The sequence below is a fragment of the Juglans microcarpa x Juglans regia genome, chromosome 4S, assembly GCF_004785595.1.
Source record: "Juglans microcarpa x Juglans regia isolate MS1-56 chromosome 4S, Jm3101_v1.0, whole genome shotgun sequence".
In the NCBI taxonomy this organism is placed as follows: Eukaryota; Viridiplantae; Streptophyta; class Magnoliopsida; order Fagales; family Juglandaceae; genus Juglans; species Juglans microcarpa x Juglans regia.
Window position 1 is genome coordinate 9,782,200 of NC_054601.1, and position 18,062 is coordinate 9,800,261.

General features: G+C 34.8%; 3 protein-coding genes and 1 long non-coding RNA gene across 8 annotated transcripts; 2 read left to right on the forward strand and 2 right to left on the reverse strand.

The window, feature by feature from the left end:
• Positions 1–387: 387 nt before the first annotated feature.
• Positions 388–4,697, forward strand: LOC121263386. 2 transcript variants are annotated; one of them, XM_041166246.1, is made up of 7 exons: positions 388–967; positions 1,730–2,500; positions 2,951–3,545; positions 3,654–3,754; positions 3,851–3,940; positions 4,023–4,150; positions 4,245–4,697. In XM_041166246.1, the coding sequence occupies exons 2-7, from the start codon at positions 1,829–1,831 to the stop codon at positions 4,414–4,416; spliced, it is 1,758 nt and encodes a 585-aa protein (XP_041022180.1). In that variant the 5' UTR covers positions 388–967; positions 1,730–1,828; the 3' UTR covers positions 4,417–4,697. The 2 variants fall into 2 exon arrangements, with proteins under 2 accessions (XP_041022180.1, XP_041022181.1); XM_041166247.1 differs by having other exon boundaries at positions 401–967; positions 4,289–4,697.
• Positions 4,698–9,575: 4,878 nt separating this feature from the next.
• On the forward strand, positions 9,576–14,571 carry LOC121263391. Its single transcript, XR_005940253.1, has 2 exons — positions 9,576–9,763; positions 14,537–14,571. It is a non-coding gene; the product is annotated as an uncharacterized LOC121263391 (long non-coding RNA).
• On the reverse strand, positions 10,725–12,701 carry LOC121263390 (50S ribosomal protein L30). Of its 3 annotated transcripts, none has more exons than XM_041166257.1 (4): positions 12,516–12,701; positions 11,465–11,475; positions 11,127–11,333; positions 10,725–11,034 (listed from the first exon to the last, which is right to left on the reverse strand). In XM_041166257.1, exons 3-4 carry the CDS (start codon positions 11,316–11,318, stop codon positions 10,912–10,914), a joined length of 315 nt encoding a protein of 104 aa, XP_041022191.1. In that variant the 5' UTR covers positions 11,319–11,333; positions 11,465–11,475; positions 12,516–12,701; the 3' UTR covers positions 10,725–10,911. The 3 variants fall into 3 exon arrangements, with proteins under 3 accessions (XP_041022191.1, XP_041022190.1, XP_041022189.1); XM_041166256.1 differs by having other exon boundaries at positions 11,423–11,475; positions 12,516–12,700; XM_041166255.1 differs by lacking the exon at positions 11,465–11,475 and having other exon boundaries at positions 12,516–12,699.
• On the reverse strand, positions 14,199–16,079 carry LOC121263389 (probable WRKY transcription factor 69). 2 transcript variants are annotated; one of them, XM_041166253.1, is made up of 3 exons: positions 15,746–16,079; positions 15,430–15,563; positions 14,199–15,182 (listed from the first exon to the last, which is right to left on the reverse strand). In XM_041166253.1, exons 2-3 carry the CDS (start codon positions 15,561–15,563, stop codon positions 14,618–14,620), a joined length of 699 nt encoding a protein of 232 aa, XP_041022187.1. In that variant the 5' UTR covers positions 15,746–16,079; the 3' UTR covers positions 14,199–14,617. The 2 variants fall into 2 exon arrangements, with proteins under 2 accessions (XP_041022187.1, XP_041022186.1); XM_041166252.1 differs by having other exon boundaries at positions 15,430–15,567; positions 15,746–16,078.
• Between the last annotated feature and the right edge of the window lie 1,983 nt (positions 16,080–18,062).

Here is an 18,062-nt window from a genome sequence, read left to right on the forward strand (position 1 = left end):
GACGATTATTTGAATTTTTAAAAATTATGAACATATTTTTAAAAATTTGAAAATTTGAAACTTGTAATTATCTGAGTTATACGAGTATTTTCGTTTATTAAAAATCTTTTTCAAATTTGAATTATATTTCGAATTATCTGGAAATGCACGTTCGAGGAAAATTATCTCAAGCGTAATTTTTTATTTATTTAAAATTAAAAACTTTTTATTATGTAACATTCAAAAAATCTAATTTTTTTATTAAAAAAATTTTAAAACTATTTAAACATTTTTTGAAACTTATACCGCAACTCCAAACAGGTACTTACCAATTAAACCACGTTTGCAACGGCGATAGAAACTTGCGAGGGAGGGAACAAGAATCATAAATAAGAGAGAGAAGTCGCTAACGTAAGCCAGTGGAAGGGTGCGCACCCTCCTTAACCTGCGCACAAACTCGCGGCATATGCATGACTGTAGAGGAGGATGGAGGGCGAATAAATACGAGAGGAAAGCCAAAGAAAGAGTCAGAGTCAGAGACAGAGAGATAGTAGGGTTGGGTTTACCGAGCGGGATCGCCGAGTTGGGTTTGCGGGCGTGTGTGTGACCAACCCACAACAAAAAAGGAAACACAGGGCGGGGGGTGAGTTTTTGGGTTTGGATAGGGGGACGTGGAAACGGTGGAATTAGCAAAAAAATGGTGAACAAGAAGATTATTAGTTCTCTACCTTCTCTCTCTTTCCTCTCTATCTTTTTCCTCTCATCATTCTTTACCCAAATTTCTCTAACCCTAAAACACTCTCTATCTCGATCCCTATCCCCGCCGATACCAAATACCACCATATTTTCTCACGCCCGGCCCAATACAATTCTCTCATCTTTCTCTTTCCCTTTTTATCTATTACTCTCTCCTCTCGCTGTTGCTTCGTTTCTCTTCCAGGTTTCTTCTCTGTCGCGGTTTTCGTTTTCGTGGTCCAAGACTGACAAGGTAGTGCATCTTTCTCTCTCCGTTGATCCTGTGAGGTTCTTCTATGTAGGTTTTCTTCGATTTAGTGTTGCTTGTCATGCTTCTGGGTGGGTTTTTGTTTGTGGGTGCGTGGGTTTCTGTTTGTGTGCGGTGACTGATGAATGCTTGTGCGTTTATGATTGGTTGGGGGATTGTTATTATCTTTTCTGGGTTTTGTTCGGAGGTGGTTTCGCATATATCCTAATTTACTGTGTTTGCTTTGATTAATGTTTTTGGTTGCTTAGATTGACTATGGCATTATTTTATATCATCTTGGATTGTTGAATTGTTCTGTGTTAATTTTTTATTTGGGTTTTTTTTCCCGATTTCTTCTGTTCTTTATTTGGTTAGTGTAGCGTAATCTCATAAGATTTCATTGCATGCTTTTGTTAATTCCCTTTGTATTATTAGATCTACATTCTTTAAAATTCTCCCCTCCTTTCACGGTTTCTCGACCTGTTAGCTATGAATGCTCTCTATTGACATCTTGGGTTTTTCTTGTCCACACTGGCGAGGATTACTGATTATCCACCTTTTTGAAAAACTCCTATTTTACTGATTTCTTTTGTTCACGTAGACCGTATTTGGGGAATGCTTCAGATCCCTCCCATTTCCCATCTCATTCTTATCTAGTAAAGAATTAGTTAGGAACTGTTGAGTATAAATGCTGATGTTTTATTTTTTTTGTTTGAATTTCTATGTTGTGGCATTACTTATATAAAAAACAAAACTTCTATGTTGTAGCATTGCCAAAGTTGCTGGAGTACGGTGTTATTATTTTTGTTTTTCGCTTGGAAGTTGTGACACCACAAGAAGCGAGCAATAATTATTTCATTTCCTATCATGGATGACTTTAGTGGTTCTCAGTTTAATGGTAACATCAATCCTGTAAGGAAGAAAAGGACTCAAACTTCTCGCAGACCTCGGCTCGAGTCACAGCTGCTGGATGGAGATCATAATAATTCACATTTTTCTCCAAATGCACTTTCAGATGATGTAAGCAAGGTCTCTAGTGATGATAATGCCAATGGAGATACTGATTATACGAGGAAAGAGTTCGATGTCAATCTATGCGTGTCCAGGGTTCCTTTTGGTGCTGGACCTGAAAGCGAAAATCTCAATGAGAATACTAAAAGTGATGGAGGATTCAATTCATTTTACAATAATGTGCCTGCCCAAAGTGGATTTAATAAAAAGCGTAGTAGTGAAGGTGTACTTGCCCCTGCTAACTGGAAAAGCACTAGCAAGTTGAAGGATGGGTTGGAATTAGAGTTAAGAAGTATGGATGAAAATGGTGGAAGGAATGGTGAAGGTCTGATTTCAGGAAAGGCAGGAGTCTTACCACATAGATCGGCAATTGAGAAAAAGGTTAAAAAGGTCAAGCTTAAGGTTGGTGGCGTCACACATACAATTCAAGCAAACGCCACTTCTAATGGTGCCATAGGGTGCAGGTCTTCTGCTAAGAGTTCTCGATCTATAGATGCCTCAAGACCGTGGCAGAAGCAGAATCTTCAGGTATCTAACTGTTGCTCCTTGCAAGCTTGAGTTGATGAATAGTGTTAGCTTTTCCTCATTTCTAGAATGGTTTCTTTTTTCCATGTATTGATCCATGCTATCGAAGTTATATGAGGCACTCAATTTGTATGAGGTGCTAATTGGTTTTTTTAAGCAACCCATGTCAGGGTTCAAAACTTTATATTGAGCTTTTACTTTATCTGATAAACTTACTGTTTGATAGTCTGACCTATTCTTTATAATCTGCATAATCTGTGGGAAAACCCTATATTGTAAATTTTGCAGCTCACCTTTGTGATTATTTAGTTGGACTATTCAAAATCTTAAAGCTTGTATATAAGCACGGCTTTTATACTAATATGTTTGTATCACCATAATAGTTGCTGTTATCCTGGAGTAACATATCGAATCTAGTATTTTCTTTTCATCAGAAAAATGTTTTTATTTCAGGGAAATTTGGACGATAACCACTCTCCCATAGGTAAGAGGAGTGGCTTACAAGGAATTCCATGGAATGATTTCTCAAGAGGTGGTTGTCTTGGGAAGAGCACATATATTAAGGAAAGAGAAGAATTAGAATCAGTTTGTAAGGGCAAGCGAGTCACTAAGAGGTGTGTTCTTGATGTGGAATTTGGTGGTGATGATGAGGATGACGAGATTCGGTACCTAGAGAAGGTTAAAACTTCGATGTCAAACAAAGGATCTAAAGAAGATAATGATGAATCAGGCAAGAAACATCGGAAACTTTCTGGGTTATCTAATAAGCAAAATGGTGGGTCATTAAGGTTAAGCAAAGGTGGCAAGAGGTCCAGATTGGATAGAGAATCTGAGGGCAGACAATTAGAAGAAGAGTCAGGGTCTGATGGGGAACTTGAAGCTAAGAGAAAGAAGAAACAAATGAAGGAATCAGTTGATTCCTTAATTGATAATAGGAGGGAAATTACTCTTACAACGCGGCAACGTGCCCTTCAGTCTAGCAAAGACGCAGCAACTGGCAAAAGTTTCATAGAGTTTCCAAATGGACTGCCACCTGCTCCACCAAGAAGTGAGCATTCATCTCTGTCTTGCTTTCCTACTTCATGAACTTTTGAAGTCTATAGTAGGATAATTAATTGTAAATTCTCATCTTTATTTTGGTTTTTGTTGATACCAGAGCAGAAGGAGAAACTTTCAGAACTAGAGCAGCAACTAAAGAAAGCTGAGGCTGCTCAGAGACGGAGGATGCAGGTTGAGAAGGCTGCTCGGGAATCTGAGGTATGTTGTTATTTCACTATACTCACTGTTCTCTATCTTATCTATATGTTACATTGCAAATTATGGGAACAACGATGTTCGAATTGAATTTTTTAGGCCGAGGCTATTAGAAAAATTCTTGGTCAAGATTCTAGCCGGAAAAAGCGGGAAGACAAATTGAAGAAGCGCAACGAAGAATTGGCGAAGGTACTGGAAAGTCCCAGATGAATTCTCTCTCTCTGATACAAAGTTGTTCTGTTAATTTTTATTACGTTTTTTTTTATTACAGGAGAAGGCTGCCAATGCTATGGTGCTTGCATCTAACACCATCAGATGGGTAATGCGACCTACTGGGACGGTGGTGACATTCTCTGAGAATGTGGGTCTCCCGACTATTTTCGACTCCAAACCTCACAGGTATTATCCTCCTTTACACGGCTGAAAATTTTAATATTCTAACTGACACCCACCGGCACCCTTTGTAACAAAGCTATTTCAAATTTAATTAAAGGTTCTTCCCTGGCGGGCTGAAAATTGTTTTGTCTGATTCCTCAGTTATCCTCCTCCACGTGAAAACTGTGTGGGTCCATCTTGTAATAACCCATTCAGGTACAGAGATTCCAGATCTAAGCTTCCTCTTTGCAGCCTCCAGTGTTACAAGGCAATCCGGGAAAAGATGTTAGCTGAAAATTCACCTGCTAATGTTGCCAAGTAAATATCGCTCTAGCCCTCAATGCATGCATGCACGTATATCTTGTACTCAGGGATTGGTGAAAGAAAGCTTATACTCTTGAGCTTAATGTAGATGGAGAAATACAAGGTATTTTTCTTTCTTGAAAAATTTTCGGTGGCTGTAATTATGCAGCAGCTATATTATAATTATTTTTTGACAAAACATTAAAATTTTTGACATCTTAGAGTTGATTTTATCCACACACAATGTGATTTGTCATTTTTGTCTTTCTATTTAAACACATATTTAGACATCAAGGTGTGTTTAAATAGAAGAGTAAAAATGACAAATCACATGTTGGTGTGTGATGTAGGGGATAATAAGTAGAAGTTTTCTATGATTTGGATGGTTAGCCGGAGGATTTTCTTGGTTTTATCTAATGGTCTAAACTCTAAAGTGGATCATGGCCTTCCTAATCTGAATGTTATTAATTTATGAGGCTAAAATGAAGTTGAAAGAGTTAACTCCGTTTGGATAATGAAAGTGTTTCGTTTCATTTCATTATTATAATTTTTCTAAATTTTTATATAAAATATAATAAATAATTCAATTTTTTTAATTTTTAAAATAATAATAATATTAAAAATGAATATTTTAATAATATTTTATTTAATTTTTATTTTAAATTATTTTATCTCAACTCACTATCTAAAAGGTCACCTTAGAGCATTAACAGTGGTCTATGCATCTTTATATGTAAAGTCACATCTTTTGAAAATTAATTTTGCATACGAAGAAAAATTCTTATATTGAATTATGCATTTTTTAAACTAAATAATAATAAAATATTTATTATTTTATTAATTTTTTTTACTGACTCCAACTCTCTCTCTCTCCACAAATTTACTCCAATACAGTCGAAGTCTCCCTTCGAACCTTTCCTCAATTTTCCAAAATTCCATTTTCTCAAGCGAAAGCGGAAGCAGCTCTCTTGGCTCGACATGGATGGGACGTGGAATCTTGCCAAATTTGTTTTGTTTATTCTTTATTTTTTGGAGTTCGGTAATTCTCGGATCTATTTGGTTTTGGTGGCTAATTTCGTAGTTGCGGGGTACGTGAGGTCGCAGGGTAGGATCCCAGTCAGCTTTCGGACCCACGAATCTGGTTTGGTGTAGGACACTGGAGGGTCAGGCAAGGTAGTCTAGGTTTTTCAAGTGCTCTAGAACAATGGAGAGTTGTTCTGGTGCCTTCGTAGTCGAAGAAAGAGAGAGAGGTATTCAAGAGAGTTCCGTTGGGAAGAGATAAAAAATAATAAAAATAATGTTTGGGGAGGGAATATTAGTTCTTTAAATTTGAAGAAACATTTGAAGACTGTTCATAGCTATGCAAAGATTTAAGATACATAATCTAATGCAGATGACTTTGAAGAGATATTATGTGAGAGTAATGTTAGATACAAGTTTTAAATAGATAAGTTTCATACAAGTTTTTTATAAAATAATAGATTTTACTAATAAATAATAATTTTTTTTTTTATACTTCTTTCAAGTGGGGTTTATTTTTTTTATAAAAACTTGTATGAGGCTTGTCTATTTGGAGTTTGTACAAATCATTTCTCATTATGTATATAAAGATGAATATGAAAATGCATACGTCAGTGCCAATGCTCTTAGAGGAGAAAGGGCAGGAAGAGAGAGTACTGAGACGACGAAGGAACCGAATATGCTCACCTTCCATTAAGGGAACAATTATTTAATGAAATGAGATGAGATGGGATGAGATGTGATGGTTTTAGATGAACTGAATAAAATATTGTTAGAATATTAATTTTTGATATTATTATTGTTTGAGCAGTGTTACTCAGGTAGCACCGCTCCATTTTATCGTTAGGCCATTTTGGTTTTTTTTTTTCTCATTTTTTTCATATTTTTTTAAATATTTAAATATTTTTAAAAAATAAAAAAAATATACCAATACATTAAAAATCATTTTCTTAATCATTAACTAAAAAAAATTAAATATACAAGTAGTCAAAATGAGTGGGCAAAGTGAGAGGGCAAACTAGCATTTTCTTTATTGTTTTGAGATTTGAAAAAGTTGAATTGTTTATTATATTTTTTGTGAAAATTTAAAAAACATTGTAATGATAAAATAAAATGAGTTGAGATGGTTTTTGTATCCAAACGAGTCTTAAGGTTTTGTTTGTTTTCGCAGATGAGATGACTTGAGATTAAAGTTAAAAATTAAATAAAAAATTATTAGAATATATTTTTTAATATTATTTTATTTTGAGATTTGAAAAAATTGAAGCATTTATTTTATTTTATAATAAAATTTAAGAAAATTATAAAGATAAAATGTTTTCTGAAAACGAGACTGAGATTGTGAATTCTTATAATTTCTTGATTTAACACTTTTTACGATTTGAGAACATAGCTAGCATATAGACTTTACCGCATTTAGTGCTGCTAGTGGGCAAGTTAAAGATTAGAAAATTGTGAGAAATTCTCAACCATATCTCAACTATAGTCTCCTTGCTTCAAAAAAAAAAAAAAAGAAAAACTATATAGCTTTTTTCTTTACTTATACAGATGAGATAAAAAATAAAAGTTAAATAAAATATTATTAGAATATAATTTTTTAATATAATTTTTATTTTAAAATTTTAAAAAATTAAATATTTATTATATTTTGTATGAGAGTTTAAAAAAATTATAATAATTAAATGAGTCAAAATAATAAAATGTCAGGAGATTTGAATGCACGTATAAATTTTGTTCACGATTTATCCAATAAATTTATTCAAGAAAGAAAGAAAATGATAAAAAAAAAAAAACAAAGAAGAAGGAAAAATTACGTGTTTTTCTCATCTTAAAATTTTCCTATTTTTTTTTCTTTTAAAAAAAAAATATGGCATAGAATTTTCTGCATATACAATGTAAGAACTTAAGAAAATATAAAATAATAATTCTCACTTATGAAGGATATTTTTACCCTCAAACTAATCCTTACACCCGTATACTACATTACTCGAACACATTGTTGTGTGTGGGTCCTGGGGACTAGGCCGGGTGCTTCCCCGCCTAGGTGGTGACCTTACCTTGCTGTCGGGTGACCGGATTGGCCTATAGTTCGTCTTACCACCTGTGGATCAAAGTTTCAATCTTTAAAGTACTTTTATTGAATTAGTCAAAGTTAAATAATATTTTTGATGAATGTAAAAAAAAATTAATTTTTAACTATTCTATTTACATAAATCTTCACGAATAGTTATTTTTCATTATACAATAATAAAATAATATAATATAAGATGAATTTGATTTTAGTTATTCACATCAAATCTTCACATTAGATTATATATTTATTCATTATATAGTAATGAATAACTAATAATTTCAAAAATATTTAATTTTTTTTAATTATTAATTTTTTTATTTTATTATATTTAACTATTCTACCTATTATATATTAATTAATAATCATATTCTTATTAAATTAATATATCATTAACTCAAATTAATATACCAATTGTGATAAAATATGTGATAAAAAGAAAGGGAGAGAGAAATAATTAATAAAATATGTATTTGATATATGTACAGTAACTTTCAAATTTAAAAAAACTTTTGAAAATCACTGTAGCTAAATTATAAATATTTGAAATTTGGCTAATCTATTGTGAACATATTTTATTCTCTAATAACTAAATACTCATTAGATTTAACTTTTAGTTAATTTAATGAGAGTGCTCTAAGAGCACTCCCAATGGCTTTTGTATTATATAAAAAATGTAAATAATTTGAAGAATTGTTATAAAAAGAAGCTCCATCCAATTATGTAAAATGAATTGTAAAATACAATTAGCTACAGTACCTCGCTACATTGAGCGGGTATTGTTCATCCTGTAAAAAGTTTTTTCTTGTTGATATTTCATTTACTCCCTCATTTTTATTTACTTTGATTTTTATCATGTAAGCAAATTCTTTTTATTGTTTATCATTTAAAACACATATATTTCATTTTCTTCTAAAAAGTATATTGGAATTATTTTTAAACCAATTTTTTCATATTTGATTTTATTTTTAATTTTTATTTGGCTTATATATTTTTGTTTTATGTGTATAGGACTAAATTATTTTACATTGTATATAAAAATAAATTGTAAATATAAAAAAATATATGGATATTGTGAATTTATCGGTAGAAATGAAATATTTAAAAAGAATAAAAAAAGAATATTTAAATGATATAGAGAAAAAATAAATGATGGATGACATATTGTAAAAATCAGTATGTAAAATAGAAAAAATAAATTTTAGTGATATATTTTAAAGGATAAGATAAAGAATCCAGTAAAAGTGCTCTAACTTCGTAGCATCCATAATTCATTAAACATAGCCTAACCTCCTTTGATTTTAGTACATCTATACGATGGATTGATTTTAAGATAGGTTGTTTCACTTTTGAGCTAGTTACTATGGAGAGGACGACTTTTCATATAGATGGCTATGGCGATTACAATGTCGACTGAGATGGAGATGACGACTGAGTTAAGAGAGAAGAGAGAGACAGAGACTAAGACACAGAAATTGAGAGATCAAGATAGGGAAAGAGAGTCGTGTAGGGAAGAGGGAGGTGGGTTTTTGGAGTCTAAATGTGGTTATATAATGACGTCTTTTTGGAGATTTTGTTAACTCTCCAAAATGACATTGTCTTGCATAAATAATTTTGTTTTGAATATATGTAATATATATATATATATATATATTTATATATATATATATATTTATATATATATATATATATTTATATATAAGCAAGCGGGTGGGTGAAATCCGAACGAGTGCAGTGCCCTACCCACCCCTGCTTTGTCCTTCAAAAATTCCACCTGCCCATCCGCCTAAGTGATGTGGGCAAATTTCCTGCCTGCCACAAGCGAAGCTGACAGGCGAGTTGGGTACTGGTACCCGACCACAAGCCTTAGCATTAATGATGATGGGAAAAGAAGCTTAAGACTGTAGTGAGCTTTAAAGGAATAGACCTTATTTTAAAATATTGGCCACACTGGCCAGCGTGACAGATGAGGTGGATTTAGTAAAATAAAACAGGACGAAGTTGGATGTAAGGAATAGCTAAGGAAATACTGTCTCACGTTGCCTAAGTTCCCCATGCTCACCTCGCCTAGAGTTCACTGTTGCTCTGTGTTGCCAACGCCCCATACCTTTTGGTGGCTGATGAAGACCCTGGGTATGCTTTTAGATTACAACTTCTTCAGCTTCGTTATTGGGTATGCCCTCCAAATTACATTTTCTTGAAGGAAAAATCGGAGGGAGAGAGAGAGAGAGAGAGAGAGAGGGGTGGGGAGTAAGGAAACCCACCCATTGCACCATTTGGTGTTGCTAGACTAGTGGGTATGGAGGTTGGAATGGAAGATGTGGGCGGCCTTCTGAAATGATGACTACTCAGGCAGTGCTTCACTTTAATCCTTGCTTATGTTTCTCCCTTATGTCACTCTCTCTCTTTGCAAAATTGCAAATTCTTGGAAAACTCGGTTTCATGGGCGTGATCGATAGGATTGAAAAGGCAGTGTGTTTCAGAACTGTTTATATCTATATTGGAAGGTAGATGAAGTAGAGTTTTTTGGGGATGGAAGGGCTGCAGGCGAAGGGATGAAACTCCCTTGCTTGTGAAGCTGCCGGCGAGTGTAGGGTGGAATGCCTTGAGCTTGAACAGAGAGGAAGCAAATGAAAATTTTAGGAGTAAAATGGATGCCTTGTTTTACTCTCCTGCCATGCTGGCCAGTGTGGCTGTGTGTTAAAAAAGGAACTTGAGAACAGAATTATTGAAGACTACATAGATGATGCCACAGTTGAGAAAATGGAAGAGAAGATGAGCATTCAGGCAATGGAGGGACCCTAGTAGCTTTGATGGGGACAGTAGTTATTTAGGTCCTAGATATAGCTAAATAGTTTTATAGTACATTACAAGAACAAGAAGAACAAAAAAAATAAAAAATAAATAATAATAATAATAATAATAATCATCATGTTACATGCTCATGAATCATTAGATGGTTGTTAGTCAAGTTCTTTTGTCCCTTTTATTTTGTAAATAACTGAAAAGGCCATATTTGTGACCACAGCCATTATGCTATACCGAAGTCATTAAGTACATCTGGAAATAAGGTTTTGATCAAAAGAAACTAGTCAATGTCTTGCAGATACAAATACAGGGGTACGTGGTTGCAGGTTTTCTTCTGAGCAATTTAAACGCAATTCATGCAAGCAGATGAGAACCACAACAGAGTCGATCATGATATAAAATTTAATATGTAACGAAGTCCATTGATAAATCATGCAAACTAGGAAAAGCTTCAAGCTTATTAAATTGTCAATATTTCTACAGAATACACTTCTGGAAAAATGTTCCTTAAACAACAAACCAGCTATAACTATAAGTAGCTTAAAGCTGATCTTAGAACAAGTGAATATGCTCTTGAGAAGAATCATTTTGCAGGAGCAGATAAGTGACTTATGACCAATGGGGGACGTAAGGCGCAATGGTTTGAATCCTTTTGCTTGCGAGCCTTGTACATCTCTTCTGTCTCTATCACTACTAATCTCTTGACCTAATTGGATCATAAAACTTACTAATAAGGAACCAAGTACCAGATTACACATTTTAAGTAAGGAATGAATTCACTGCGGGTTTTTTTGAAACCTGTTGGAGCATTCCCCTGACAGTAGGAGTATTCCATCGCATGACGGTTCGGTTGCACTTGCGCAGACGCAATGCCTCTAAAGTGCGCCTGTGAAGTCTCCTGGTCCCTGGAATGCCCCTCACCAAAGTTATATATAGGTTAGGGCTCCATGCAATTGGGACGCAGGCCTTGTAAGCCTTGAACGCATTCATGTCTTCACTTTAGATCTACAAAATCCACAATAATCCCAGAGCATTAATCCAATATACTTCTCTTTGTTCAAAATGAAAAGGACATGATAGAAAGCTTCAACAACCATTTATTTTCAAAATTATTGAAGCAGAATTTTTCTTCTTACGTCTAAAATACCTGTGCAAAAAAACCATTTATTTTCAAAACTAGTTTGCCTTTTCTTTTTATAAGAGCAAATTATTGATAGAAAAAGGCATAGCTCGAGTACATAGAAAGTATACACAGAATACACCTAGCAACCAATAAGCACCAGTGATAGATAGAAGCAAATTATGAAGACTATCCCCATTACAAACAATGACAAGCCCAAGAAAATAGTGTTGAAAAAAGAATTGCTTCAACTCGTCCAAAAAAGGCTCCCGGTCTTCGAAGCACCTACCATTTCTCTCCATCCACATGCTCTTCCGGGGAAAGTGGTTACTATGATGACCGAAAGAGCCTTGTAGAAGGATCGCACCGAGAATCATCCTGTCCACCACATTACCAATGTTCATAGCATACAGGAAAACCAAAAAAATCAGCGAAGGTTCCAAAGTTCCCAATCCTGAGCTGCTCTCATGAAACAAACATGCCACTAAGCAGAGCCACTGGAGCAATCCAACAAATCAGCCACCATAGCCTCTTTATCACTTGCAATCCGAAAGAGAGTGGGGATAACACACTTAAGGGCCCTCTCACCACACCAAACATTAAGCCAAAAATAAACACTAGAGCCTCTACCAAAATTATTTTACCTTAACACATAATTTAATATATATCCTTGTGACCCAAAAAACCATTACCTAATATATTATTTTGGGATAAGTATTGCCTAATACTTCAGGTTCAAACAAAGCATAACCAACGGTGTTCTCCGTTCAAAATTTACTTTTCCATCTAAACTTCGTTAGAACTAGTACTCAGTTAGAAAAAGTCCAACAGGGAAATGAGAAATATCCTCATCACAGACTACAGTTAAATGGAAATATCATCGGTATCCCAACTCTAAACTCAACAATAGCCAGGGGGAAAACAGAATCCATTTGCTACAAAGATTACACAAATTCGCAAACACAATTTCAATCCACAAAATCTCTCAAACCTTTCGGAGATTTAACAACCCAAGTTAACCATAGATGAACCGAAAATTACACATAGAGAGATCGGAAAATACTTACCACCGCGGAGTAAGATGGAGTGGCTGGACGGTCGGATTCGAGAGTGAGGCGCTGCCTAGAGATGTTCGAGATGCTCTGTGACAGTGAAAAACAAAGTCAAATCCGAATTTCAGAGGGTGAGAAAACACACAGAGTGAGAGTGAGAGAGAGAGAGAGAGCGCTACCGGTGAGTCAAAGTGACGACGGCGGAGGAACGAGCGGTCTAATCACGGAGAGAGAGAGAGAGAGTTAGACCATACTAAGGGGTAGTTTGGACGGGGAAAGGAGAGGAAAAGAGAGGTTGGGGTTTTAGGGTTTCTTAAAATGACGCCGTTTAGGTTTTTTCCCCAGAGCGAAAATTATTTCAAACTTTTAAAAAAAAAAAAATGTAGAGAGAGAAATGACCCACACGTGCGTATCTTTTGCTTTCAAATCTTCTACGCGTTTGAACAATGAATTAATATAAAAAGAGTTGAGATAAAAGTTAAAAATTACACCGAAGAAAATGTCATCCCGTCTCGGACTGTGGCGAGCCTGTTTATTGTTGTGGTCCAAGTTTTGCTTAGTAATAGGTACGGCACGCCGGATTGGAGCAACAACTCTCACCATTCCCTCCTTCACCATCCTTCTTATCCGTCTGATGCATACATGTTCGATGCAAGCAAATAACCTGCGGAATCCAATGGCTCCAGCTCGAGAAGATGAGAATAGGTTTTGAAGAAAGTTTTTACTGGTCATTTTTGTATTTTTCTTCAGCTCTAGGTAATTATTCTCAAACTTGCCGTTATATTCTACACCTTTGATCATGTGTCAAGGTGTTTTAACTTATATGCACAAAAAAGTGTCCTAAGGCACTTGGTTTCTAATGAGTTTAATTTATATGAAATTTCAGATAAGTTTAATATAAAAATTGTAGTTATTAGCATTAAATGACCATTGAAAATACGATTATTTAAACTATCATTTAATTAGAATACAATTATTAATTAATATATAATCGGCACAAAAACAAACTCCTTTCCTGAATGTGACCTCAAATGGCATATGAATAGTCGATCAATTAGACTATTTGCAAATCACTATTTTAGCAGTTTCCTCTAATTAGTCAAGGAACATGAACTTGAATTAATACAATAGATTCAGTTACATTTAGGTACCATTAATATTAATAGAAAAATTCTTCTCATCGGCTACTATTCATCACTCCACACTCCACATCCTATGAAAAATATCTCGACACCCTATGAAAAACATCCCGATACGCTATAAAAAGGCTATAAATGTGGTGTGTAAGAGTGAATAGTAGCTGATGCATAACATTTCTCATATTAATATTGTGCAAAGGGATGTCACCAGAAGCATTGGCCTTGCCTGAGGTGACACATAAACTCTAGTCTGCTCATTTCATTTCAGCACTGCAATCGTTGGCATCTATTATATCATTGACGTGCTTGCCACATGTCTAAGAAATTAGAGAATCGTTTCCTCACAAAATTAGGGAGTTTTTGGATTCTTCTGCCATGAGTCTTGTGCCGATCCTCCCATCCCCAAGAAAAAGGGGTACTCGTGATTTTGGCACTTTGTGGAAGGGAATCTGTAAACTGCCAAAACACCTAAAAACAGGACTACTGATAGACTTTTGGTGGCCTGATCCGAATTTCTCAATCAATCTAAGAGAGGGGGGAAAAAAAGGAAAGAGAAATCTACAAGTGAAAAGCAAACATTTCTTCCACCAAATCAACCACTAAAGAAAAGTAGGGAAAAGTACTTCTAATCTCCACTAGAGAAAAAAGAAAAAGGCCTTGTCACAATGAACTTTTGAGCACTCACTCGTGATCCTCATGCCATCTTTGAATAGTATGTACAAGGAAACAACCCCCCATATACTCTCTCTCTCTCTTTCTGTGGTGTGGAACTTGGTGATTTTTCATTAAATCTCAATCTCCCAGATGAAAAGATACCATCGATCCACTAACTTCGCTCTTGCCAAAGTGATGTAACTTCCTCATTTTGTGAGCCCATAAAAAGAGGGGAAGAGAGAGAGAAAGAGTTCTCTTGGAGTGGGTATTTCATATGTCAACATAACTACATTTTCTAAGGCTGCAAGCACTATGAACCCTTGATCAAGAAGGGACAACAGGAATCCTTTCGTTGGGAAAATTGTTCCTCGCAGAACTTGTGAAAGATGAATATGTGGGCAGTTCTTCAAGCTCATCATAGAAGTCATTTTCCTCTGAGATCGGAGTGGACAAGTTCATGAACTGGGAATAACAGAGGGGCTCTTCATCCAAGAGGAGAACAGTTTCATGGAGTCTTTCATGTTGCACTGTGAAAGGGTCTTCTCCTTGGTTAGCTATTATATACTGGGAACCGCTTATGGGGGATTGTATGTAGTGGAAATGATCTTCAACCGGATCCTTCTTTTCTCTGGTGGTCATGTTGGGTTCATTTCGTTTTTCATCATGTGCTAGCTCGAGCTGTTCCTGTTTTGGCAGTGTTGAGAGATCTTCATTTGAATGGTTTTGTGGTTCTTTAGATGGCTGGATCAGGTTGGTGGTGGAGAGATCAGGACCTGGATGATTATGGCTAGAGGTGTAGGTGATGATGAGCATTGAAGCATCTGTTCTGCATCTTTCTACTTGCTTTTTGGCTGAACAACCCTTTGATGTGCTGCACCTGTAATAGCCCCTGCAAAGTAGTTCCAAAATTTGAGAATTGTAGATGAGAAAGAGTGAAATCTAGGGGTATAGAGGAAAAGAAACCCCAAATCAACCTTAAGAATTCACTATTAAAGTAACATGAGCCAAGAGAATGTCAATTTACTCTGTTGGAGATCTGAAAATTTTAAAATGGAAAGAAGAAGAAAGCGAGTGCATCAAGATAAAGCAAAGCTTGCAAGAAAAAACAGAAGATGACATGAGAAGGCAATGTAAACCTTGGATAAGGAGATCCTTTAATAGGTTTTTGCCCATATTTTCTCCAAGACCAAAGATCAGAAGGCGGCCCTTCATTCTTTAGTTTCCCAACATTTGCTCCAATCCTCACTTTAACAACATGCTTCTGAACCATCTTCCTATGACAGTACACAAACAAATGTTACAAAATGCCAAATAAAATTGGACACATATAAAAGAAATAGCCTGAAAAAAAAAAAAAAAAAACCAAGCCACAGAAAACATATCTCCCAAACTAGAGATAACTTTAAGTACAAACATATTTTTTTCCCTTTTAAGGTATATACTGCAACCGACCTTCTTTTGGATGCCTGAGTTTCTGGTTTGAGTTCTTCTGGAATCTCCTTGTGCAGCTTTGGTGAGAGAGATCTATCCATGACTGCTTGTTACTTCCACTTCTTCTTCTTGTTACTGTACCAGGCCAAAAATCAAAGAAGGTGGCTAAAGAGTTGTACTGGGATCAAGTTGCAGAAGCAATAAAGGAAACAGAAAGATCACGATCAGAGCTGTAATTGATCAGAGAGAGAGAGAGAGAGAGAGAGAGAGTAAGCTGAGGACAGGCAAGAAATGACAAAGCTCCAAGTTGCTTTCTTTTCTTTCACTCATTTAATGTAAAGCTACGAACCACTATATGCACATATCACCACCCCCACTCCCCCCCCCCACAACCCAACCCCACCTTACAATATTTTAAGCCATCCAGACACAGCTATTCTGATACGCTCGTGTGCAAAGAGATATTTCCATGGAAGAACATGTTGATTCCATATCCATTTTGATTGGTCGCATGACACTAGTATGGGTCCTACTCCACTTCAATAGCACAGTCTACAGTTGCCGCGTGGCTATTAACATGATCAGGTTGCCAAGAGTAGTACTGCTGAACTACCAGTGCCTGATCAACCGAACCAAACGGCCAACCGGTTCGTGAGAATGCGCGCATAGACACACACTTGCAAACACATGAAGTGGCTTTGCATGTCACCTGGATTGCCGTTTTTGGTGGGATGAATCTGTCTTAGGGATGCATTTTAGGGACTTTTACTATTGTAGTGAAGTTCAAAAAGAATATATAGTAGCACACGTTGGAAAAGTTATTAATTTTTAATTTAATTTTGTTTTTAATTTTGATTATAACTTTATTATGAAATTTTTTGAAGGCGGTTTTTTTTTTCCCATTAACTGTTGATTTTGATGAATTACATAGAGGAAAAAAGAAAAATATTATAAATAAAACAATGGTATGGTGTTTTTTGACCTTTACAATTTCATGATCTTTCAAATTACTTTATTGATTATTTAAGACATTCCCAAAAGAAATGAAGCTATTACTTGGGAGTTATATCCAATTAAAAAAAGAAAAGAAAAGGAAGAGATGAAAGAAGAATATCGTTGTTTATAAGATGATTATTGACATGGTTATAATTTTAACATGACAAGTTTGTATATATCTCGATTCAATAAATAAGTCTTGCATGGCTATATATGATCTGTCGTAAAAGTGAATTGAAGAAATAGTATAGAGATACGACTTAAAACCTTACTAGATGATGTTGCAGAATATTTGTAAATATGAGCTTCTAAAAAATTTTTATTTTTTGATTGAGATCCATAAAAAAAATATATATATATATTTTTTTTAATGATGAACCTCACTCTTTTTTAAATAGAGTATGTGACACATACATAACCCAAACTGTATTTATCATTACAGCTCCCACTCCTCCTGCCAACCCTTACACGCTTGTATTCATTGAACAAGCAAGAAGATTGGAAGGCCACTCATTTGGGCCCCTACCCTTTGGGGGTTCAAATCAGATTAGGGTTTTTAAAATTGAAACTCATATCTAATTTCACAAAAAAGAGACAAATTACATACACAAAATTTCAAATACAACTCCAAACTTAAGGGTGGTAATTTGTATTCGTGGTTTATGTTCGTGTTGTATCAAGTTGTTGACATTTGATTATATGAGTCAACCTGAATACGACTCTTTAAACTAAACATAATACGATCCATTTAAATGACGGGTTGTGTCGTATCACCCGTTTTGATTCGTTTAATAATTAATTAGAAATTGATTAACACGATATGACTCATTTCAATCCGTTTCCTATAACTAGGTTGAACTAACCTGCATAACTCACTTGACCTAATTAAAACATCAAAATAGACGACATAGCTAGCTTTGGATTTTTATTTTAAACATGGTTTTGGATTATTTTGAGATACTGATACATTAAATTAAGTATGATATTAAAAAAAAAAGTCAAATTACATTAGGTAGAGATCCATTCCACAACTTGCCCAATACATTATCCAAAAATAAAATAAAATAAAATAAAAAACTTGCCCAATAAGAAAACAGCTAGAAATAATTAAAAACAAACTTTGTCAAATATATACATGAAGAGGGAACTAGAGAATTTATCAGGAAGAATCATTAATATTAAAATCACAAATATCAAAAGCAAAACGAGTAGTTATTAGGTATAAATTTAGAGATTGTAAATTTGCTTAATTAATTAATTAGTTAGCAACTAATAGAATTCACATATACGATTATATATTATCTTGATCTTGGGTCGAACATGATGCACGATGGGTTGATCA

Bases quoted from the DNA above. Each gene is read 5' to 3' on its own strand.
- LOC121263390 (XM_041166257.1), bottom strand. From the start codon at position 11,318: ATGAATGCGTTCAAGGCTTACAAGGCCTGCGTCCCAATTGCATGGAGC. The intron at 11,035-11,126 runs GTTTCAAAAAAA...TGATCCAATTAG, and splicing joins TCAGGGGAATGCTCCAACAG to GTCAAGAGATTAGTAGTGAT.
- LOC121263389 (XM_041166252.1), bottom strand. From the start codon at position 15,825: ATGGATAGATCTCTCTCACCAAAGCTGCACAAGGAGATTCCAGAAGAA. The intron at 15,568-15,745 runs GTCGGTTGCAGT...GTACTGTCATAG, and splicing joins ACTCAGGCATCCAAAAGAAG to GAAGATGGTTCAGAAGCATG. The intron at 15,183-15,429 runs GTTTACATTGCC...ACTACTTTGCAG, and splicing joins AAAGGATCTCCTTATCCAAG to GGGCTATTACAGGTGCAGCA.
- LOC121263386 (XM_041166246.1), top strand. From the start codon at position 1,829: ATGGATGACTTTAGTGGTTCTCAGTTTAATGGTAACATCAATCCTGTA. The intron at 2,501-2,950 runs GTATCTAACTGT...TTTTTATTTCAG, and splicing joins GGCAGAAGCAGAATCTTCAG to GGAAATTTGGACGATAACCA. The intron at 3,755-3,850 runs GTATGTTGTTAT...TGAATTTTTTAG, and splicing joins AGGCTGCTCGGGAATCTGAG to GCCGAGGCTATTAGAAAAAT.